We start from the raw sequence: 18,476 nt of genomic DNA, 5'->3' as shown, positions 1-18,476 counted from the left end.
TAAATTGCAATAGCTTAGATCAAAGGACTGCTGTGTATAAAATCTGGTATACCCACTGGCTTCTTGTTCCTATATTGCTTTGACATTCTAGGAAAATAAGTATTGGACTTAATTTGTCCTAACTGTATGCAGACTAAAGAAAATTTTTAGATTTCAGACTATCTGAATTCAGTAAGTCATCCTCACTGAGAAATGTCAAACCTGATTTTTCTCATCGGGCATATAAAGCAATCTGCCCACCCCCTCTTTCAGCTTTACATGCAGCTCTAAACAAATAGGCATTCTGATGGAAGAGATCAATGACTTCAGATGATACACAATTTTATGTCTTTATAAGGCATGTTTCTACACTGAAACATAAAAGCTCCATTTAAAAAAATTAGCATTTTGCTTTCAGAGCAATATTACAGGCATTTATTATAAATAAACAGAATTCATTTGAGACACTGACTTTTCAAATGAAAGGATTAAAATAATCCCAACATTAAAACCAAACCAAAAGCATTTTATCTTCTCACATCTTTATTATGTATTTTATAATCCTACCTCCATAATCACTCTTGTACTTTTAGATCACAAATTTGCCTTTAAGTTACACATAATACACTTAAGGCAGATTTGTCTTACAGGTGGCCTCAGCTTCTAAACGCCACTACACTGCTTTATACAAATAACAAAAATCACATAGAAGAGAACCTAGTGACATCTTTCTTGGTACTTTAGATTTAAAAACTGTATAATAAGTTGAGTTTCCATAAAATTTCACCCTTGAGAGAGGAAAAAAATAATACTACTATTTTATAGTTACCTTTATCTGATTTGATTGGATGCAGTTATAATAGTATTAATAACATAACCTTTAAGTTTGTGGGGAAAATCCAATATTCACTCCTCATCAAAGGTTCAACAGCAAGCATAATGAGAAGCCATTATAAAAGCATATTGCTAAGTATTACTTTAACTCATAATTCTGCTTATATAAGTGTATGCATATCACAGTTAACAAATACTATTTAATTATCAAGACATATGCAAAAGTATTATCTGATTGTATTCATAGCAGGCAGCTAGACAGCATTAAAGTCTCCTTCTCTGATCTTCTGATCATTAGTACAAACTGAGAATTTTGAAAGTATTTGGTGATCCCAGTCTTTGGGGGAGGATTAGTAACACAAAACCTCCATGAGAACAACGGGCTCAGGTGGAAGACTTTGAAGACTAAAAGGCTTACAGTTAAGGTAGAGTTATCATTAGTAGATATTAGGGAAATAGGAAAGCAACCAGAATCACTCAATTTATTTATTAGAAAGCAAGATTCATTAAATCATTTCTTTTAGAAAAATATCTTTAAATTTTATATTTTCGAATGTTCTTTTTTTAAAGAACATATAAAATTGAGATATTTGTGAAAATAAACGTTTCGAATATACTTTTCCCCTTTCAACGGAATTCTTCTCATCAAGCACAAACGTCTTTAAAGCAAGACAAACTCTTCTGTGCTAAATCTTTTTAATCGTTTCTTTTCATCCTCTGAAAAAAGGTCTTCATCATTGGTTGTAGTCGATGTGAAATCATAGTCTCTGGAATGACCATTTACAAAAGTAAATAAGGGATATTTCTCCTTAGAAGAAAATTGCAGCATCTGTAACAGAAAGTATAGTAGAATCCCTTATTGGATGCAAGAGTGCACACTAAGACCACACAACAAATCTAATGTTTTAGCCCTGAACCTCTCCTGTTAGCTTCTTTCATTTACATTCACCCAGTGCTATTCCTTTACCTGTTCTGGCTAAAAGACAAAAAATGATTAGCATTGTATTGTTTATTTATAGGTAAATGTATGCTTCTTCATTAGGACTGAATCCAAAAATTAAGTATATGCTGACTCTCACCTCCCAGTTCCCCAAAATGTTCTGATCACATTAGTTTGAAGAAATACTAGATGGTTAAGTTGTAATTTACATTCTTCAGGTAGTAACAGACAAAGAAACAAGATGATACCACTGATTATGGTAAAATATTGTAAAAGAGTGTTTGGTAATCTAAGCACTAAACCAGAAGGTCCATTCTAACCTCCGTTCTGTAGCTTACCTTGATGTGACCTTGGACAAGTCACTCTACCTGAGTAACATCTATAAAACAGGGCAATCACTGCTTGGCCTTTTGGCTGAGATCAAGTATATAAAAACAGAGAATTCCCCACCTCAGAGAATTAAGAAGATCAAAAGCAATAATATGAAGTTATTTTTTAAAAATAACTTTGGTCTTTTCAAATATTTTATTTTTAAACATATTTTAAATAAATGATTTCTACAATAATCTAGTCAACATGAGAAATAGTTTTATCACACCATAATAATCCACATTTTACACATTACCTTCTAAAGTTGCATTACATACAAAAAAAAAGCAATACCTAGAACTTTGAGAGGATACCCACAACCTTTATAGCTCATCAATTTGGGATTCACAAGTATAATATAAACAATTTTAAATCTTTCTGTTAAACGAGTTCTATTGAAAAATTTAAATGATTTTCATTAAAAACTAAATTAAACATCTTGAATAAAGGATGTTTTAACAAAAATAAATTTTCTTCTTCTTTTTTTTTTGGAGACGGAGTTTCGCTCGTTACCCAGGCTGGAGTGCAATGGCGCTATCTCGGCTCGCTGCAACCTCCGCCTCCTGGGTTCAGGCAATTCTCCTGCCTCAGCCTCCTGAGTAGCTAGGATTACAGGCACGCACCACCATGCCGAGCTAATTTTTTATATTTTTAGTAGAGACGGGGTTTCACCATGTTGACCAGGATGGTCTCGATCTGTTGACCTCGTGATCCACCCGCCTCGGCCTCCCAAAGTGCTGGGATTACAGGCATGAGCCACCGCGCCCAGCAAAAATAAATTTTCAGTAGGTAATCAGGACCACAGGGATTCCAAAAGTTACTATGAAATTTTCAGAGAATGCTAAAAAGAATACAATTATTTATATACATCATAATCACTGTCAATTAAATGTAATTTGTTTTTAAAAGATAATTTCAGAGGTAAAACTACATTATCACAAATGTCAACATTCAACTGAAGGATCATCAAATTCTTATACATTACATTTATAGATTCTCTTGAAACATGGCCAGATAGGCCTAGCATATGATACAAAATTAAAAATATTTCAATGAGATAGCTATATAAAATATATTTTAATTGAATGAAAGTGAACCATTCAAAAACAATCAAGTATTAACAAATCAGATCCTACAGTTCATATTGTGCTTATTTACACATTGCTGAAATTTATTTTATTTATATCGTACAAAAAAAGGAAGAGAGAACAGCAAAAACATGTAAAATGAAAAATAAGAGGCGGAGAGTACTGGCATCTGATTAATCATCTTTCCCCTCCAGCCAATAGCTGGAATATAGTCCAAAATTTGTTGTCATTTTTATATTCATTTAATGTCACTTGTAAAAGTCCAGTATCTAACGGGCAGGTATCCACACATCATTTTCAGATCCACACAGCAGAGTTAACATTATCATCTCTTTATCCTTTCTTTCAAGATTAAGAAAGAAGGGCAGGGGCCCTGGAGTTTGGCCTTGGGGCCGCCCTCCAAAAAAAAAAAGAAGTTATTTGAGTTTTAATACAGGACAGAGTTGCTCATCAAAGTTAAGATTCAAATCTGTGCCCCAGGTGGAAAAAAATGGCAGTAAGGAAATCACTACCCTTTTTTTTTTTTTTTTTTTTTTTTTTTTTTTTTTTAATTTTTTATTGGATTATAGGTTTTGGGGTACATGAGCAGAGCATGCAAGACAGTTGCGTAGGTACACACATGGCAGTGTGCTTTCTTTTCTTCTCCCCTTCACCCACATTTGGCATTTCTCCCCAGGCTATCCCTCCCCACCTCCCCCTCCCACTGGCCCTCCCCTTTTCCCCCCAATAGACCCCACTGTTTAGTACTCCCCTTTCTGTGTCCATGTGTTCTCATTTTTCATCACCCACCTATGAGTGAGAATATGCGGGGAAATCACTACCCTTTAATTTAAAAATGCAGATGGGGCGCGGTGGCTCACACCTGGAATCCCAGCACTTTGGGAGGCTGAGGTGGGTGAATCATGAGGTCAAGAGATCAAAACCATCTTGGCCAACGTGGTGAAATCTCATCTCTACTAAAAAATACAAAAATTAGCTGGGCATGGTGGCACACACCTGTAATCCCAGCTACTCGGGATTATGAGACAGGAGAATCACTTGAACCCAAGAGGCAGAGGCTGCAGTGAACTGAGATTGCATCACTGCACTCCAGCCTGGCAGCAGAGTGAGAGTCATCTCAGAAAGAAAAAAAAAAAAAAAAAAAAAAAAAAAAAAACCAGCATCTACTTTTTGCAAATCTTCTTGCAATATAAGGTCTCCTTATGCACAACATTTATTGATTCAGGCTTGGTGAATTATTTTCCAAACTTTCCTGAGTTTCTTTAAAATATTTTTAAAGATTATCAAATTTATGTATTAAAATTTACCCAAATTAGTTGAAAATTTATGTCCACATAAAATCCTGCACATGGATGTTTGTAATAGCAGCTTTAGTGATAATTTTATTCTGAAAACATTAAAATGTGAAAAGTTTAGTGTTCTTTTTTATATTACAAGAATGGCTACATTGTCAAAACCTTAAAAGTCCTTCCATAATGGATGATATAAAATCCAAATTTAAAAATCCAATTTAAGCCATCCACGTGACATGGAGATATTATACAAAATACAAGTCAATCTAAATTATTTAACAACTTAGAAAAATGTTTATTATAAAATCCTAAAAGAAAAAACAAAATATAAAGCTATAAAATTTAGTTTCAATTATGTTAAAATAATTTCAAATACATATTTTGGAAAGACTGAAAGGAAATATAACAAAATATTAAGTTATCTCTGAATAAAACAGTGATGTGTGTGTGTGTGTGTGTGTGTATACATATACATATACACACACACTTCTGTTTTCCAAGCTTCTTTGTTTTTTGAAACAGACTCTTGCTCTGTCACCCAGGTTGGAGTGCAGTGGCACGATCACAGCTGACTGCAGCCTCAACCTCCTGGACTCAAACAATCCTTCCACTTTAGGCTCCCAAGTAGTGGGACTACAGGTATGTATTATCACACCTGGCTAATTTTTGTATTTTTTATGCATATGGGGTCTCACTATGTTGCCCAAGCTGGTCTCAAACTCCTGAGTTCAAGTGATCAGCCCACCTCTGCTTCCCAAAGTGTAGGGATTACAGACATGAGCCACCACGACCAGCCTATTTTTCAAACTTTCTAACATGTAATTCTTCTATTATGGAGTAGGAAAAAACTATCATTTTTTAAAAAAGTTTAAGATAACTGAATTAACCATCTCATAGTTGTTTTTTAAAAGGGAATTCAGTGGTTTGCTCAACGACTTTAGAAGAGGCAATTCTAAACTCTGTTCTATTGTAATAACACAGCTAAAGCTACACTGAAGCTGCTTTATTATCTAAAAGGCAAATCATAGATTTCAGAAGATCAAATATTTTATCACACCTTTCCTATGGACTGAGTTGACAGGTTTCAGAATTTACAAAGGCAAAAGCTGGAGGACAGAAGTTAAGCAATTTATACCATAATAAAGATACTACTTGGTAGGACAGAAATAGAACCAGGAGACGACCTCTTCTCCTCAAGCCAAAACCTTTTCCACTAGTCCCTGCCACCATATATGTAGAATTATACCCAGTACAGGGCAGTCTATACCTATACAGCATATATTCACCACACTAGAGCTACACCCTATGTCGGGGTTAAGTTCTAAGGTCAGGCCACATTGCAAAATCAAGCATTGTCAAAAATCACCTATAACAGAATTGTTTAAAGGGTGATACGTATAATCTTGTGTATGCAACCCTGTTCAGTAATATGTATAAATGTAAAATACATAGTAACGCAAATAATACAGTCATGTGCCACATAATAACATTAAATCAACAAAGGACCACATACAATAGTGGTCCTGTAAGATAATAATGGACCTGAAAAATTCCTATCGCCTAGTGTTGCCACAGCTGTCATGTCATTCCACAATGCATCATTCACAAGTTTGTAATGATGCTGGTGTAAACAAACTGATTGTATGGCAGATAAAATTATGTACAATATATATTTGATAATAAATGACTTATGGATTTAAGTATCTACTGTACAATACTTACTATTGTTTTATAGTGTACTTGTTTTACTTATCAAAAAAAGAAATTATCTGTAAAACAGCCTCAGGCAGTTGCTCTAGGAGGCACTGCAGAAGACAGCACTCTTATCGTAGGAAATGACAGCTCCACGTGTGTTACTGTCCCTGAAGACCTTCCAGTGGGACAAGATGTGGGGGTAGAATATAGTAGTACTGATGATCCCGACCCTAGGTAGGCCTAAACTAATGTGTATGTTTGTGTCTTCATTTTTAACCAAAAAGCTTAAAAAGGAAAAAAGTTAAAACTTTTAAAAATAGAAAAAAATCTTATAGAATAAGGAGAGAAAGAAAATAATCTTTGTAGAGCTTTACATTATGTTTGTGTTTTAAGCTTAGGGCTTATAAAAGAGTCAAAAAGCTAAAAATAATTTAAAAGTTTATAAAGATAAAAGGTTAACAACTGGACGCGGTGGCTCATGCCTGTAATCCCAGCACTTTAGGAGGCCAAGGCAGGTGGATCACGAGGTCAGGAGATCGAGACCATCCCGGCTAACACAGTGAAGCCCCGTCTCTACTAAAAATACAAAAAATTAGCCAGTCCTGGTGGCATGCACCTGTAGTCCCAGCTACTGGGGAGGCTAAAGTAGAAGAATCACTGGAACCCGGGAGGTGGAGGTTGCAGTGAGCCAAGATTGCACCACTGCACTCCAGCCTGGGTAACAGAGCAAAACTGTCTCAAAAAAAAAAAAAGTTGCAGTAAGATAAGATTAATTTATTATTGAAGAAATATATTTTCTTATACATTGAGTGTAGCCTGGTGTACAGTGTTTATAAAGTCTACCGTAGTGCACAGTAGTGTCCTAGGCCTTCACATCCACTCACCATAGACTCACTGATTCACCCAGAGCAACTTCCAGTCCTGCAGGTGCCATTCATGGTAATTCCCTACACAGGCACACCATTTTTTATTCTATATACCATCTTTTTATAATATCTTTTCTATGTCTAGATACGTTTAGAGACAGAAACAATTACCATTGTGTTATAGCTGCCTACAGTATTCAGTACAGTAACATGCTGCACAGGTTTGTAGCCTAGGAGCAACAGGCTATACAGGTTGAATATTCCTTACTTGAAATGCTTAGGACCAGAAGTGTTTCCATTCTGGATTTTTTTCAGATTTTGAAATATTTGCATTATATATACTCACTGGTTCCACATCTCTAAGCTGAAAATCCAAAATCTGAAATCCTAAATGTTCCAAACAGCATTTCCTTTCAGTGTCATGTCGGCACTCAAAATGTTTTGAATTTTGAAGCATTTCAGATTTCAGATTTTCAGATTAGGGATACTCAACCTGTCCACACAGCCTAGGTGTATAGTAGGCTACACCATTCCAGGTTTGTGCAAGTGTATTCAATTATGTTCACACAACAACAAAATCACCTAGCAACACATTTCTCAGAATGTATTCCCATCATTAAGCAATGTATGACTGTATATAATAAAGAGTATACATGGAAAAATGTATTCCTTTTTATTACAAGAGCTCATATAGTTGAACTAAACTAAGTGCGCAAATGATGTTAACTATCCTATTTCCTCACTATGTAATCCTAAATCCCTGTAAACCAACTTTTACCCCTCACTGTACTTAAAAACTCTCTTAAAAAGTATTTTCTTCTAGCCCTCAAATAAAAAGGCCTGTTATTAGCTCCTATTATCTTATTTCTACTGCAATCAACACTGCTGAGTACTTCTTTCTTAAAATACCATTTCCCTGATTTCTGCGACATTTTGCTTTCCTGTTTCTCCATTTTCTGAACAATTTCTTCTCTCTCCTCCTTCATTGACTCTACTTAGTTCTGCATCCCAAAATGCAGACAAAAATCATTGTTCCTTTATCTTTTCTCTACATTCACTTCTTCTATATTCTCTTCCTTAACATTATCTACTATCAGTCTCAATGATTTCTGTGCTAGGCTTTATTGTCATCCATGTGTTTGCAGATGGGAGAACTGAAATACTGAGGGATTAGGTGACTCGTATAAGGTCACACAACTAGTAACTGACACCATCAGGATCTGAGCATAGGCAGTTTGGTTCTGGTGTAACCACTACCACCTCCAACAGTAGTCAGTGGAGGCATGACTACAACAGCAACTTAAATTGATCATTCCAAAATAAAATTTCCATCTTTTCCTCCCAAAAGCACCTCTCTTCCAGACTTCTCCATTTCTATCAATAGCAACATCATTTACATTAATTAGGAATGGTTTTGTTGCAAGTGACAAAGAAACAAAAAAATAGAGAACAACAACTAACAATGATTTCAAATAATACGAACTGTTTTCACCAGTCTGACATTGCTAGCTTTGATTAATCGATGTTCAGATGAACAGCTTCTGTAATTCTCTTGGCCTTTCTCTCTGAATGAAATAGGACTGGTGGAACCCCAAGTTTTTCATTTAAATTTAGGGCAGGGGCAGATGGATGCAAGAGGAGTGACAGCAGTGCATCTACATCCCATGACAGCAGGAAAGCAAAAGCGTTCCCAGAAACTTCCAGCACATGCCCACTTACATTTCACTTATACCAAACTTTCTAAATAAACAGAAGACTAGAAAAATGAGTATTTGGTGGGTACTGTCACTGCAAACAAAACCAGGATTCTTTAGCAAAAAAGAACAGGGATAAGTATTGAACCAAAAACCAATGGTGTTTGTACACCATTCAGACATGAGAACCACAATAAAAATAAAACAGGTTCATGTGCTAAGGAAGGATTGGAAGGTTTCTTTAGGACGTGTGGTCAGAAAAGGCCAAGCTGCAAACTGAATAACCAGCACTCCCCAACCTTTCAGGTATAAGGGACCAATTTCATGGAAGACAATTTCTCCACAGACTGGGGTATGGGGATGGATTCAGGATGATTCAAGTGCATTACATTTATTGTGTAATTTATATTATTACATTGCAATATTTAATGAAATAGTTACATGACTCACCATAATGTAGAATCAGTGGGAGCCCTGAGCTTGTTTTCCTGCAACCAGACTGTCCCATCTGGGGGTGATGGGAGACCGCGACAGATCATCAAGCATTAGATTCTCATAAGGAGCATGAAACCTAGATTCCTTGCACACGTAGCTCACAACAGGGTTCATGCTCCTATGAGACGCTAATGCCACTGCTGATCTGACAGGAGGCAGAGCTCAGGAGGTAATGCCAGTGATGGAGAGTGGCTGTAAATACAGAGGAAGCTTCACTCACTAACCCACTGCTCACCTTCCGCGTGTGGCTTGGTTCCTAAAGGCCACAGACTGGTACCAGTCACAGGGTTTGAGGACCCCTGTGAATGACAATAAGGAGCCAGACCTAAAAGTTCTGGGAGAAGAGCACTCTAGGCAGAAAAATCAGTGAGTGCAAAGGCCCAAGGATGCCAGCACACTTTGCATGTGCAAAGAATAGAAAGCAAACCAGTGTGGCTTGCAGGTAGAGGAGAACAGTAAGGGTGGTATACAAGAGCCAGATCACTCAGGCCCTATAAGCCAAATTAACACGCGATTTAGGTTTCACTGTTCCCTTAAGCTCATAAATATCCTACCACAGATTTCCCACAACATTTGACCTTGGTGGTTCAGCTCAGAATGTTTCTATCAACTAGTCATCCTTCATACTTCTTGTCTCTACCAAATTCTATCAGTCCTTAAAGCTTCAGCCCAAGTTCCACTGACAACTATCTTACTCTACAGTGAGTATTCCCTTCTCCAAAGTCCTATACCTTTGTCTGGTATAATGTAAGGACTATAAACACGAACTTTGGAGCTAGGGAGTATCAGTTCAAAACCTGGCTGATACTTATTAACTGTGTAACCCTGGGCAAATCACTATACCTGACTGTGTCATTTTCCTTTGCTGTAAAATGTCAGTAATGACAGTACCTATCTCACAGAGTTGTTGTGTAGATTAAATCAGCTAATATATGTAAAGTACTTAGAAGATTCTGGCATCTAATGTACTAGCTTTACCATTATTGCACTATCATAATATTAGTCTCCTGGCATTTATCAAATACGTTACTGTAGAGTCATTTATCTTTAACATCCATTTCATGTCTCCCCAACTAAACTGTAAGCTGCTGAAGATTTTAAATGAAGTCAGAGTTTCTATCATTAGATCCCAGAAGTAAAAAAAGACCTATGAAATTTTAAAAGTCCTTCAGATTTCAAGCGGAAAACACAGAACTAGAAGAAGGACCTCTAGGTCCTGGAACACTAAAATGATTTCAAAATGACCTTTTCCAAAATAGTGATGTGCATTGGAAACTGTACCGCTGAAGAAAATGGGAATAATTGTCCTAGAAGGGGAAGCAAACCTATTTTCTTACTCTGTAAGACTACAGAGTAAAAGTTACATACAGGCTGATTTCAACTCACTATAAGAAGAGATTTTTTAACAATAAGGGTCTGTCTGAAAATTGAAAATACTTCCAGGAAAAGTCATTAGCTCACTATAACCTGAAATAAAGATTAGATACTCAACTGTCTAGAACATGGATTGATGTACCACCATTTATCAGTTGTGCCCTTTATGAACACTGCTAAACCTTTCTAAATGTAAGATTCCTTATCTGTACAATGGAAGAGAAAAGTACCTATATCTCAGAAAGTTTGGTTGGTTAAATGAGATACTATACCATAGGTGAGGTTGACTTTGGATTGAATAACTTCTAAGATCTCAGGGATTCAATGACTATAACATAAATTTTATTTTGTAGCTAGAAGACAACTGGCCACATGTAAATTTCTCCCCCGTGTTGATACGCATTCCATAATTAAACAATTCATTCCCTAGTACATTTTCATTTGTGATTTTTTGTCCTCAAACACCAGCACTACTAGGTAATAAGTTTAGCAATGAACAGGTAATGGTTATCCTTGAATTACCAAATGATTATTTGATAATAATCATTAAATTGAGAAAAAAATGAAAAAAATAAGAATAAAAGGGGGTATGAGATACAATAAAAAATAAACTACATCAGGCCATTCACAAGACAGTAGAGCAGAGGAAACACAACCTCAGTTTGTGAGTTAGGAAGGAGATGTGTTGGAGGGATATCCATGAAAAGTAAGCAAATTCATCTCGCAGAACTTGGAGAACAACAATATATAAAGGCCAAAGACATCATGGAAAGTAGAAGTGAGACCCAAAACTACAAACAAGGAAACTGACAAAAACTTGTATGAACTCAATTCCCAGGTCCCTCCTTGCAACCAATACGCTTCTTCACCCACCCTCCAGCCATCCCCCATATAGGAAAATAAAGATTTACTCTTTGGAAAACCTGAATAGAAAATGATAATGAACTCTAGTACAGTAGACACAGTGATAACTTCAAAAGCTGAGTAATTAAGTGACAGTCTAAAAATAGGAAACTATAGGGTCCTCAGTATCCTTCACTTCCTGCTCCTGGAGCACAAGCAGACAACAAATATTCATTCGTCAGGCTCTTAAGAGATGGCAGAACTTTTCTTTGAGAAAACAAAACAACTCTAGAGAAAACACCACCCCTTATTAACATCTGAGAGTCACCCAACAAAAAGGCAAGCTCTTTACCTGATCATCCTAGTATGAACGTTAACAGCTAAAAAGCAAAGGTCAAACACACAGAGCTTCTACTCAGCTTTTTAGTGCATCATTATTAAACAGAGAGAAGGTCACTAGTCATTTGGGGGAAAGCATCTAAAGGAAACCTGATGATTAAAAGAAAAAACAAAACCATAAACGAGTCCAGAAGGAAGCACAAACAACAAAAGAAACAGAAGAAAACTTCAAAATTACTTTAATTAATTTTATAGGGGAAAAGAGAAAATACATCCATAAAAAAGAAAATACTACGGAAAAGAAATAGAAAAAAATATCAATAACAACTAAAAACTGAAGCATTCTAATTGAAATTTAAGAACAACAGAACAGGTAGAAGGTAAAGCAGAAGAAATCTTCCAATACAAAAAAAAATATGAAGACATGGAAAATAGAAGGAAAAAAGAGAAAAATTAAGGAGCAATTTAGAAGGTCCAACCTGTATAATAAGAGTTCCAGAAGGAAAGAACAAAGAAAACAGAAGAAACAATTATTTTTAATTTCAAGGAAATTTCCCATAATGAAAGAAGGCAGGACAATCAATGACAAAGAATGCAAACAAAGATACATAATGAAGCTTCAAGATATTAGGGATAAATAATTATTGCTGGCTGGGTACAGTGGCTCATGCCTGTAACCCCAGCACTCTGGGAAGCTGAGGCAGGACTACGTGAGCACAGGAGTTCAAGACCAGCCAGGGCAACATAGTGAAATCCCATCTCTACAAAAAATGTAAAAATTAGCTGTTGTGGTGGTACACCCCTGATACACTTCCCAGCTAGTCAGGAGGCTGAGTTGGGAGGATTGCTTGAGCCCAATTGGTCAGGGCTGCAGTGACCTATGATTGCACCACTGCACTCCAGTCTGGGCAACAGAGCAAGACCCTGACCCAAAAATAAAAATAACAGTAATAATTATAGCTAATACATTAGTGCTACCATAAACCAAGCACTAGTCTATTAAATCTTTAATCCTCATAATGATGTTACAGAGTAAGGTAGCGATCAGTATTTTCATTCCATGAAAAAACTGATGCACAAAGAAGTGAAGCAATAAAGATACACAGCAATTAGGTGATGGAGCTGGGATCCAACCTGAAAATTTTCGGAGAAAAAAAAATTTTTCATTGGTAGGAAAATAATGCAGAATGATACTGAACTTCTCAACAACACTAAATGCTAGAAGGCAGTGGAACAATGCCACTAAAGTTCAGGGAAAAATTATTTTCATTTTCGAATTCTGTACCCAATTAAATTATCAAGAAATTAAAAGATAAAGCTGGTTGACATGCGGGAATATTTTTAAATTGCCATCTATGGATCTTTTTTCTTAGGAAGGTACTAGAAAATATGCCCTAGCGAGGAAAAGGAATAAACTAAAAGATTCAGGAGACAGGAGATCAAATATGGAAAGTAGCATCAGGAAGTTCCAAACTGACCACTCTGCACCAGGCCTAGAGGAGAGTTAAGGCAAGAGTGAACAGAAAGAGAAATGAGCAAATCTCCAGGAAAAAAAAGAGATATTTTCCTCCATTTATACTTATGAAAAACTTACCACTAGGTAGTTGACAGATATGACTGAACATTTAGAAAAAATAAATAGGTAAAAACAGAACTAAGGAAATGAAAAAGGGGGAAGGAAGGAGTACTAACTCTAAAAAATATGAAGGAGGATGGGTGGCTCACACCTGTAATCCCAGCACTTTGGGAGGCCGAGGCGGGCGGATCATGAGGTGAAGAGTTTGAGACCAGCCTGGCCAACATGGTGAAGCCCTGTCTCTGCTAAGAATACAAAAATACAGACAGATGTGGTGACCTGTGCCTGTAATTCCAGCTACTCAGGAGGCTGAGGCAGGATCATCGCTTGAACCCAGGAGGCCGATGTTGCGATGAGCTGAGATAGCACCACTGCACTCCAGCCTGGGCAACAGAGCAAGACTCCGTATCGGAAAAAAAAGAAAGAAAGAAAAGAAATACAAAGGATAGGAAAAAAAGAAATGTAATCATAGCAGATTATGTGATTAGTGAACAATATTATGGAGGCATAATGTGAACACTGAATAGTGACTAACCAAAATCTGTGTTATACCCGTACTGGGAGTGTGGCTGGGAGAAGGAAAAACAGGGTGAAGGAGTGTGGGAAGAGAGTTAAATCCTCAAGTACCATAACTGAAAAATAACAAAGAATGTCTACAATGGACTAATCAAGAAATTGCAGAATAAGCACATTACAGCAGGTCCCCAAATAATCATTTCATTCAATGCTGTGTGATTATAATGTTCATGAAATCAATTTCCAGCCAGAGCCACTATCTATGTGAAGTTTGCATGTTCTCCTCATGCCTGTTTGAGGAGGTTTCTCCAGGTTCTCTGGTTTCCTTTCACATCCCAAACACGTATACATGAGGTGAACTACTGTGTCTGCACCAATCCAGTCTGGGCGAATAGTGGAGTGTGTATGAGTACACCCTATGCTGGGTAGCTTCCCACCCTGCGTCCTGAGCCTCCAGAACTATCTCTGGCCACCTACAACCTGAACTGAATAAGCCAGTTGGAGAATGAATAAATGAATGAATGAATACAAATTATTGCCAAATAAAACTGTATAAGGTATAAAAAAATCATATAAATGCATGACAATAAACACACGGTGACAAAGTGCTCAGTGAGCCTACCAGATTTGTGATTGTTCTGGAAATATACTATGGTAGGAGGTGCTCCTTACAATTTTCGCTTTGCAAACTATTGCTTGATTTAACCTACCACCACCATGACTGCTATCGCTCACTGATCCACCAACAACTGTAAGATAAACAATTACCTTACATTTCTTTTTTTCTAAGCTTTGTTTTTCTTGGAGTTAGTACTCCCACTCTTTTTTCATTTCCTTAGTTCTCTTTTAAGCTATTTATTTTTTTTAAATGTTCAGTCATGTCTGTGAAATACCTTAATCTCTCTTAAATATAAGTACAGCTCACATTTATTTCAATGTTTAATATTAGAATTATTTAAATCTTTATTTGGAAGTTTGGTGATGCTTCTGTGACAAGAAATATGTCTTAGAAACTTAACTCTTGTTTATATCAATTATTCTATGGTAAAACTGGTTCCATTTTATATCATTTCACTTAAAGTCACAGTTTCCAAGAACCTATCAATGATATTAAGGGAAGACTTATTGTTCTTAGAAATGCAGAGGTAAAATTCTAAATAAATAGTTAAAAGAGTTAAAAGTGACTATCTCTGAGGAGGTATTCTTTGGAGGGGGGAGTAACACGACAAGAGACTCCTGATTTTCAGCATAAGTCTTTTATTGCAATTTCAATATTTAAAGTTAGGGTATAAATATAAAATTGATAAATATAAAATTAATTTTGTGAACAAAACAGTCATGCATTGAGTAAAAGGACTATTGCGAGTTTTAAGATAAATCCACAGCAATTTAAGGAAACTAGAAGAACTAGGTAAAAGGGCATTGTAGATTTTCTATAACTCAGTCATTGACCTCTTTACTAATATTAAGACAACCTTATAACAAAGTCTTCTTTTTTTCTGAGACGGAGTCTCACTCTGTCACCTAGGCTCGAGTGCAGTGGCGCCATCTTGGCTCTCTGCAACCTCCACCTCCTGGGTTCAAGCAATTCTCTGCCTCAGCCTCCTGAGTAGCTGGGACCCAGCTAATTTTTGTATTTTTAGTAGAGATGGGGTTTCACCATCTTGACCATGCTGGTCTTAAACTCCTGACCTTGTAATCCACCTGCCTCAGCCTCCCAAAGTGGTGGGATAGGTGTGAGCCACTGTGCCTGGCCAAGTCTTTTTAATTCATTTCTCCATTCAACAAATATTATTTACTGAACTTCTACAATGTGATATCCAGTGCTAAGCACTGGGGATTCAAAACTAAACAAAACAAAATCCTTCCTTTGTTGAGGTGACATTCCAGTGGAATAAACAGATGATAAATAAACAGAACATGTATATATATGATACAGCAGAATATACACATATATTTATACAGTGATATGTGCTAAGAGGAAAAACAAAACAATGAAAGAGGGGAATTATGAATGTACAAAGAGTGGACAGGGAAGGCCTAATAAGGTGACACTTAAGTAAAGATCTGAAAGAAGGGAGAGAACCGTGAGAATATCTGTAGGAAGAGAATGCCAGGCATAGGAAAGAAACAAAATCCTTGATCAGGAGCACTGATCATTTTCAAGGAGACTAGTGTGGCTGGGCTCAAGAGAGTTATGGAAGAATGGTAGGGACTGAGCTCAACGAGCCAGCAGGGAGAAGCAGAGATTCCATTTATATAAAGCCTTATGGTTTTGTAAGAGTTTGGGCTTTTACTCTGAATGTGTTAAAAATCTACTGTAGGATTCTTAATAGAAATTAACACAATCTCAGTTACATTTTAAACAAAATCAATCTGGTGGCTATGTTGATTCTAGACTGCAGATAGAGCAAGGGACATCAGTTAGGAGGCTACTGCAATAATCTCAAGGAAGATGTGATGATGGGCCAGGGTAATAATGAGAGTGGTGAGAAATTATCCAATTCTAAGTACATTTTAAAGAAGAGATGATGGGATTTGCTGATGCATAAGACATGGGGTTTGTGAGACAGAGCAAAGGTTCCAGTTTTGAGGCTAAGCACCCAGGAAAATGAAGTTGTCATTTATATAATAATCAAATTCTTTTTATTTGTTTTATTTTACTTTACTTCTGTAATTTACTTAAGTACCATAGTTTCTTTGGACAGATAGAAGATAAAATTCTAATCCCATGTCTCTCTCTAAATAGTACCCATGGTAAAATTCTAATAACATACAGAAATAAAACTTTTGTGTTATAAATTTTAAAAATATTTTTAGTTTATAGTCACATCTTACACCTTAAAAGAAATAGCTAAAACAAAATTTTATTAATATAATAATTAGGAGCATCATAATGGAGTAGCAGACATCACCTTAACCAAGGGGTCAAAGTTAGCATCACCAATAAAGAGACAATAAAAATCACATGCCAATCACCAGGAAGCAGCCAGAAGAACATAGCATCACGTTGGTGACATATCTGACAAAGATGCATAACCTGAAATTCATGAGGAAACTGTACAGACAAACTCAAATTGAGAGGACAATCTACAAAATTTTCAAGTGTCCTGTAAAAATACTAAAGAACATGTATCCTGTTATCTTCAAAAATATGTGAAAATCCAAAAAAGATGATGAACTGTTCTAGATTAAAGGAGATTTAAGATGTATAAATATAACATATTATTGTGAACTCAATCTTTTTGCTACATAGAGCATTACTGGGACAACTGGTGAAACCTGAATGGTTTCTTGGGGATTAAATGGTGGTAATTTACAATGCTACTTTCCTGATTCTGATAGTTATATTGTGGTTATGTAGGAGAATGCCCTTATTCTTAAGAAGTACATACTCAACTATTCAAGGGTAATGGGGCATCACGGTAGCAACTTATTTTCAAAAGATTCAGGAAAAAAAATTTTTTTTTGCTCTATATTTACAACTTTTCTATAAATTTGCTATTGTTTCCATTTTTAAATGAAGGCATAATAAAGATGTGTTCAAACAGAAGCTTAGAGAATTTATCACCAGATAATGGTACTAAAAGCAATAATAAAGTTCTAAATTAGCCAAGCATGGTAGTGGGCACCTGTAATCCCAGCTCCTCGGAAGGCTAAGACAGGAGAATCACTTGAACCCAGGAGGTGGAGGTTGCAGTGAGCTGAGATCATGCCACTGCACTCCAGCCTGGGTGACAGAGCAAGATTTCAACTCAAAAAACAAACAACAACAACAAAAAAGAAAGTTCTTCAGAGACAAGTGATATGATCCCAGTAGGAAGCAGAGTAAAACAGGGAAAAAATGAAGGGCATCCAAAAGGGTAATATTGACTCTTTAAACACAATGCCTTGTGGAATTTAAAATCCTACAGGATTCAAGTTTTTGAAGAAACAAAGTACAAAAACAGAATTTAAGGTAAGAAATATTACTAAGAGATAGAAGAACACATAAAAGTTATACTTCAACAGGAAGACCTAACAGTCCTAAGATTGTACGTAACTAATAACAAAGCCTTGAAATGTATAAAACAAAGAAAAAATAAAGAAGAAACAGACAATCCTACCATCACAATTGGAGAATTTTATAACAGGTCTTTCTGTAATTTAAAAACCATATAAGAAAAAAGGAGGTAAAAGATTTCAGCAACATAATTAACTGCTCAGACATGAGGGGAAGTAGGGAGGAAGACTGTTAATAGAAAGATTAGAGACGGTGTTAAACAGAACTATTCCATAGCTGCACCGAAGTCTGAACAAGGGGAAGAACGGAAGAGTGGTTGTTTTGGAGGCACTCCCAGTAAACCTGATCATCACATTCAACTGACCTTCAAATTTTCCACTCTCAACTCTCCCAGACCATTTGCCTCCCTGTCCACAGGGATTTCCACAGTTGACCATTTCAACAAAATAAAAGATTACTCAAGCCGACTTGAAATTCTGCTTTCTCTATCATGCCAAACTCTATTGTTCGCTTTACCTACTCCCAATTCAAGTCTTCCAAGAGTCCTAAAACAAGACATGAGACTTTGTTAAT

At 36.3% G+C, this 18,476-nt stretch overlaps 1 protein-coding gene across 40 annotated transcripts in view; it reads right to left on the bottom strand.

The window, feature by feature from the left end:
• ATG4C (autophagy related 4C cysteine peptidase) overlaps positions 1-18,476 on the bottom strand; it is a 189,008-nt gene that overhangs the window by 103,348 nt on the left and 67,184 nt on the right. For 25 of the 40 annotated variants that reach the window (XR_013520154.1, XR_013520157.1, XR_013520156.1 and 22 more), the window contains one exon: positions 505-1,642. The exons of the other annotated variants lie outside the window; for them this stretch is intronic. Coding sequence is in view for 19 of the 25 variants with exons in the window: in XM_078332099.1 (XP_078188225.1) it covers positions 1,475-1,642 (168 nt within the window). In the remaining 6 variants the exon portion in view is untranslated. Of the gene's footprint in view, positions 1-504; positions 1,643-18,476 lie in introns of those variants that run through there. 40 annotated transcript variants of the gene reach the window in all.

The sequence above is a fragment of the Callithrix jacchus genome, chromosome 7, assembly GCF_049354715.1.
Source record: "Callithrix jacchus isolate 240 chromosome 7, calJac240_pri, whole genome shotgun sequence".
NCBI classification, from domain to species: Eukaryota; Metazoa; Chordata; class Mammalia; order Primates; family Cebidae; genus Callithrix; species Callithrix jacchus.
The sequence above is the reverse complement of the archived record's forward strand: the minus strand, read 5'-3'. Positions and strand labels throughout refer to the sequence as shown.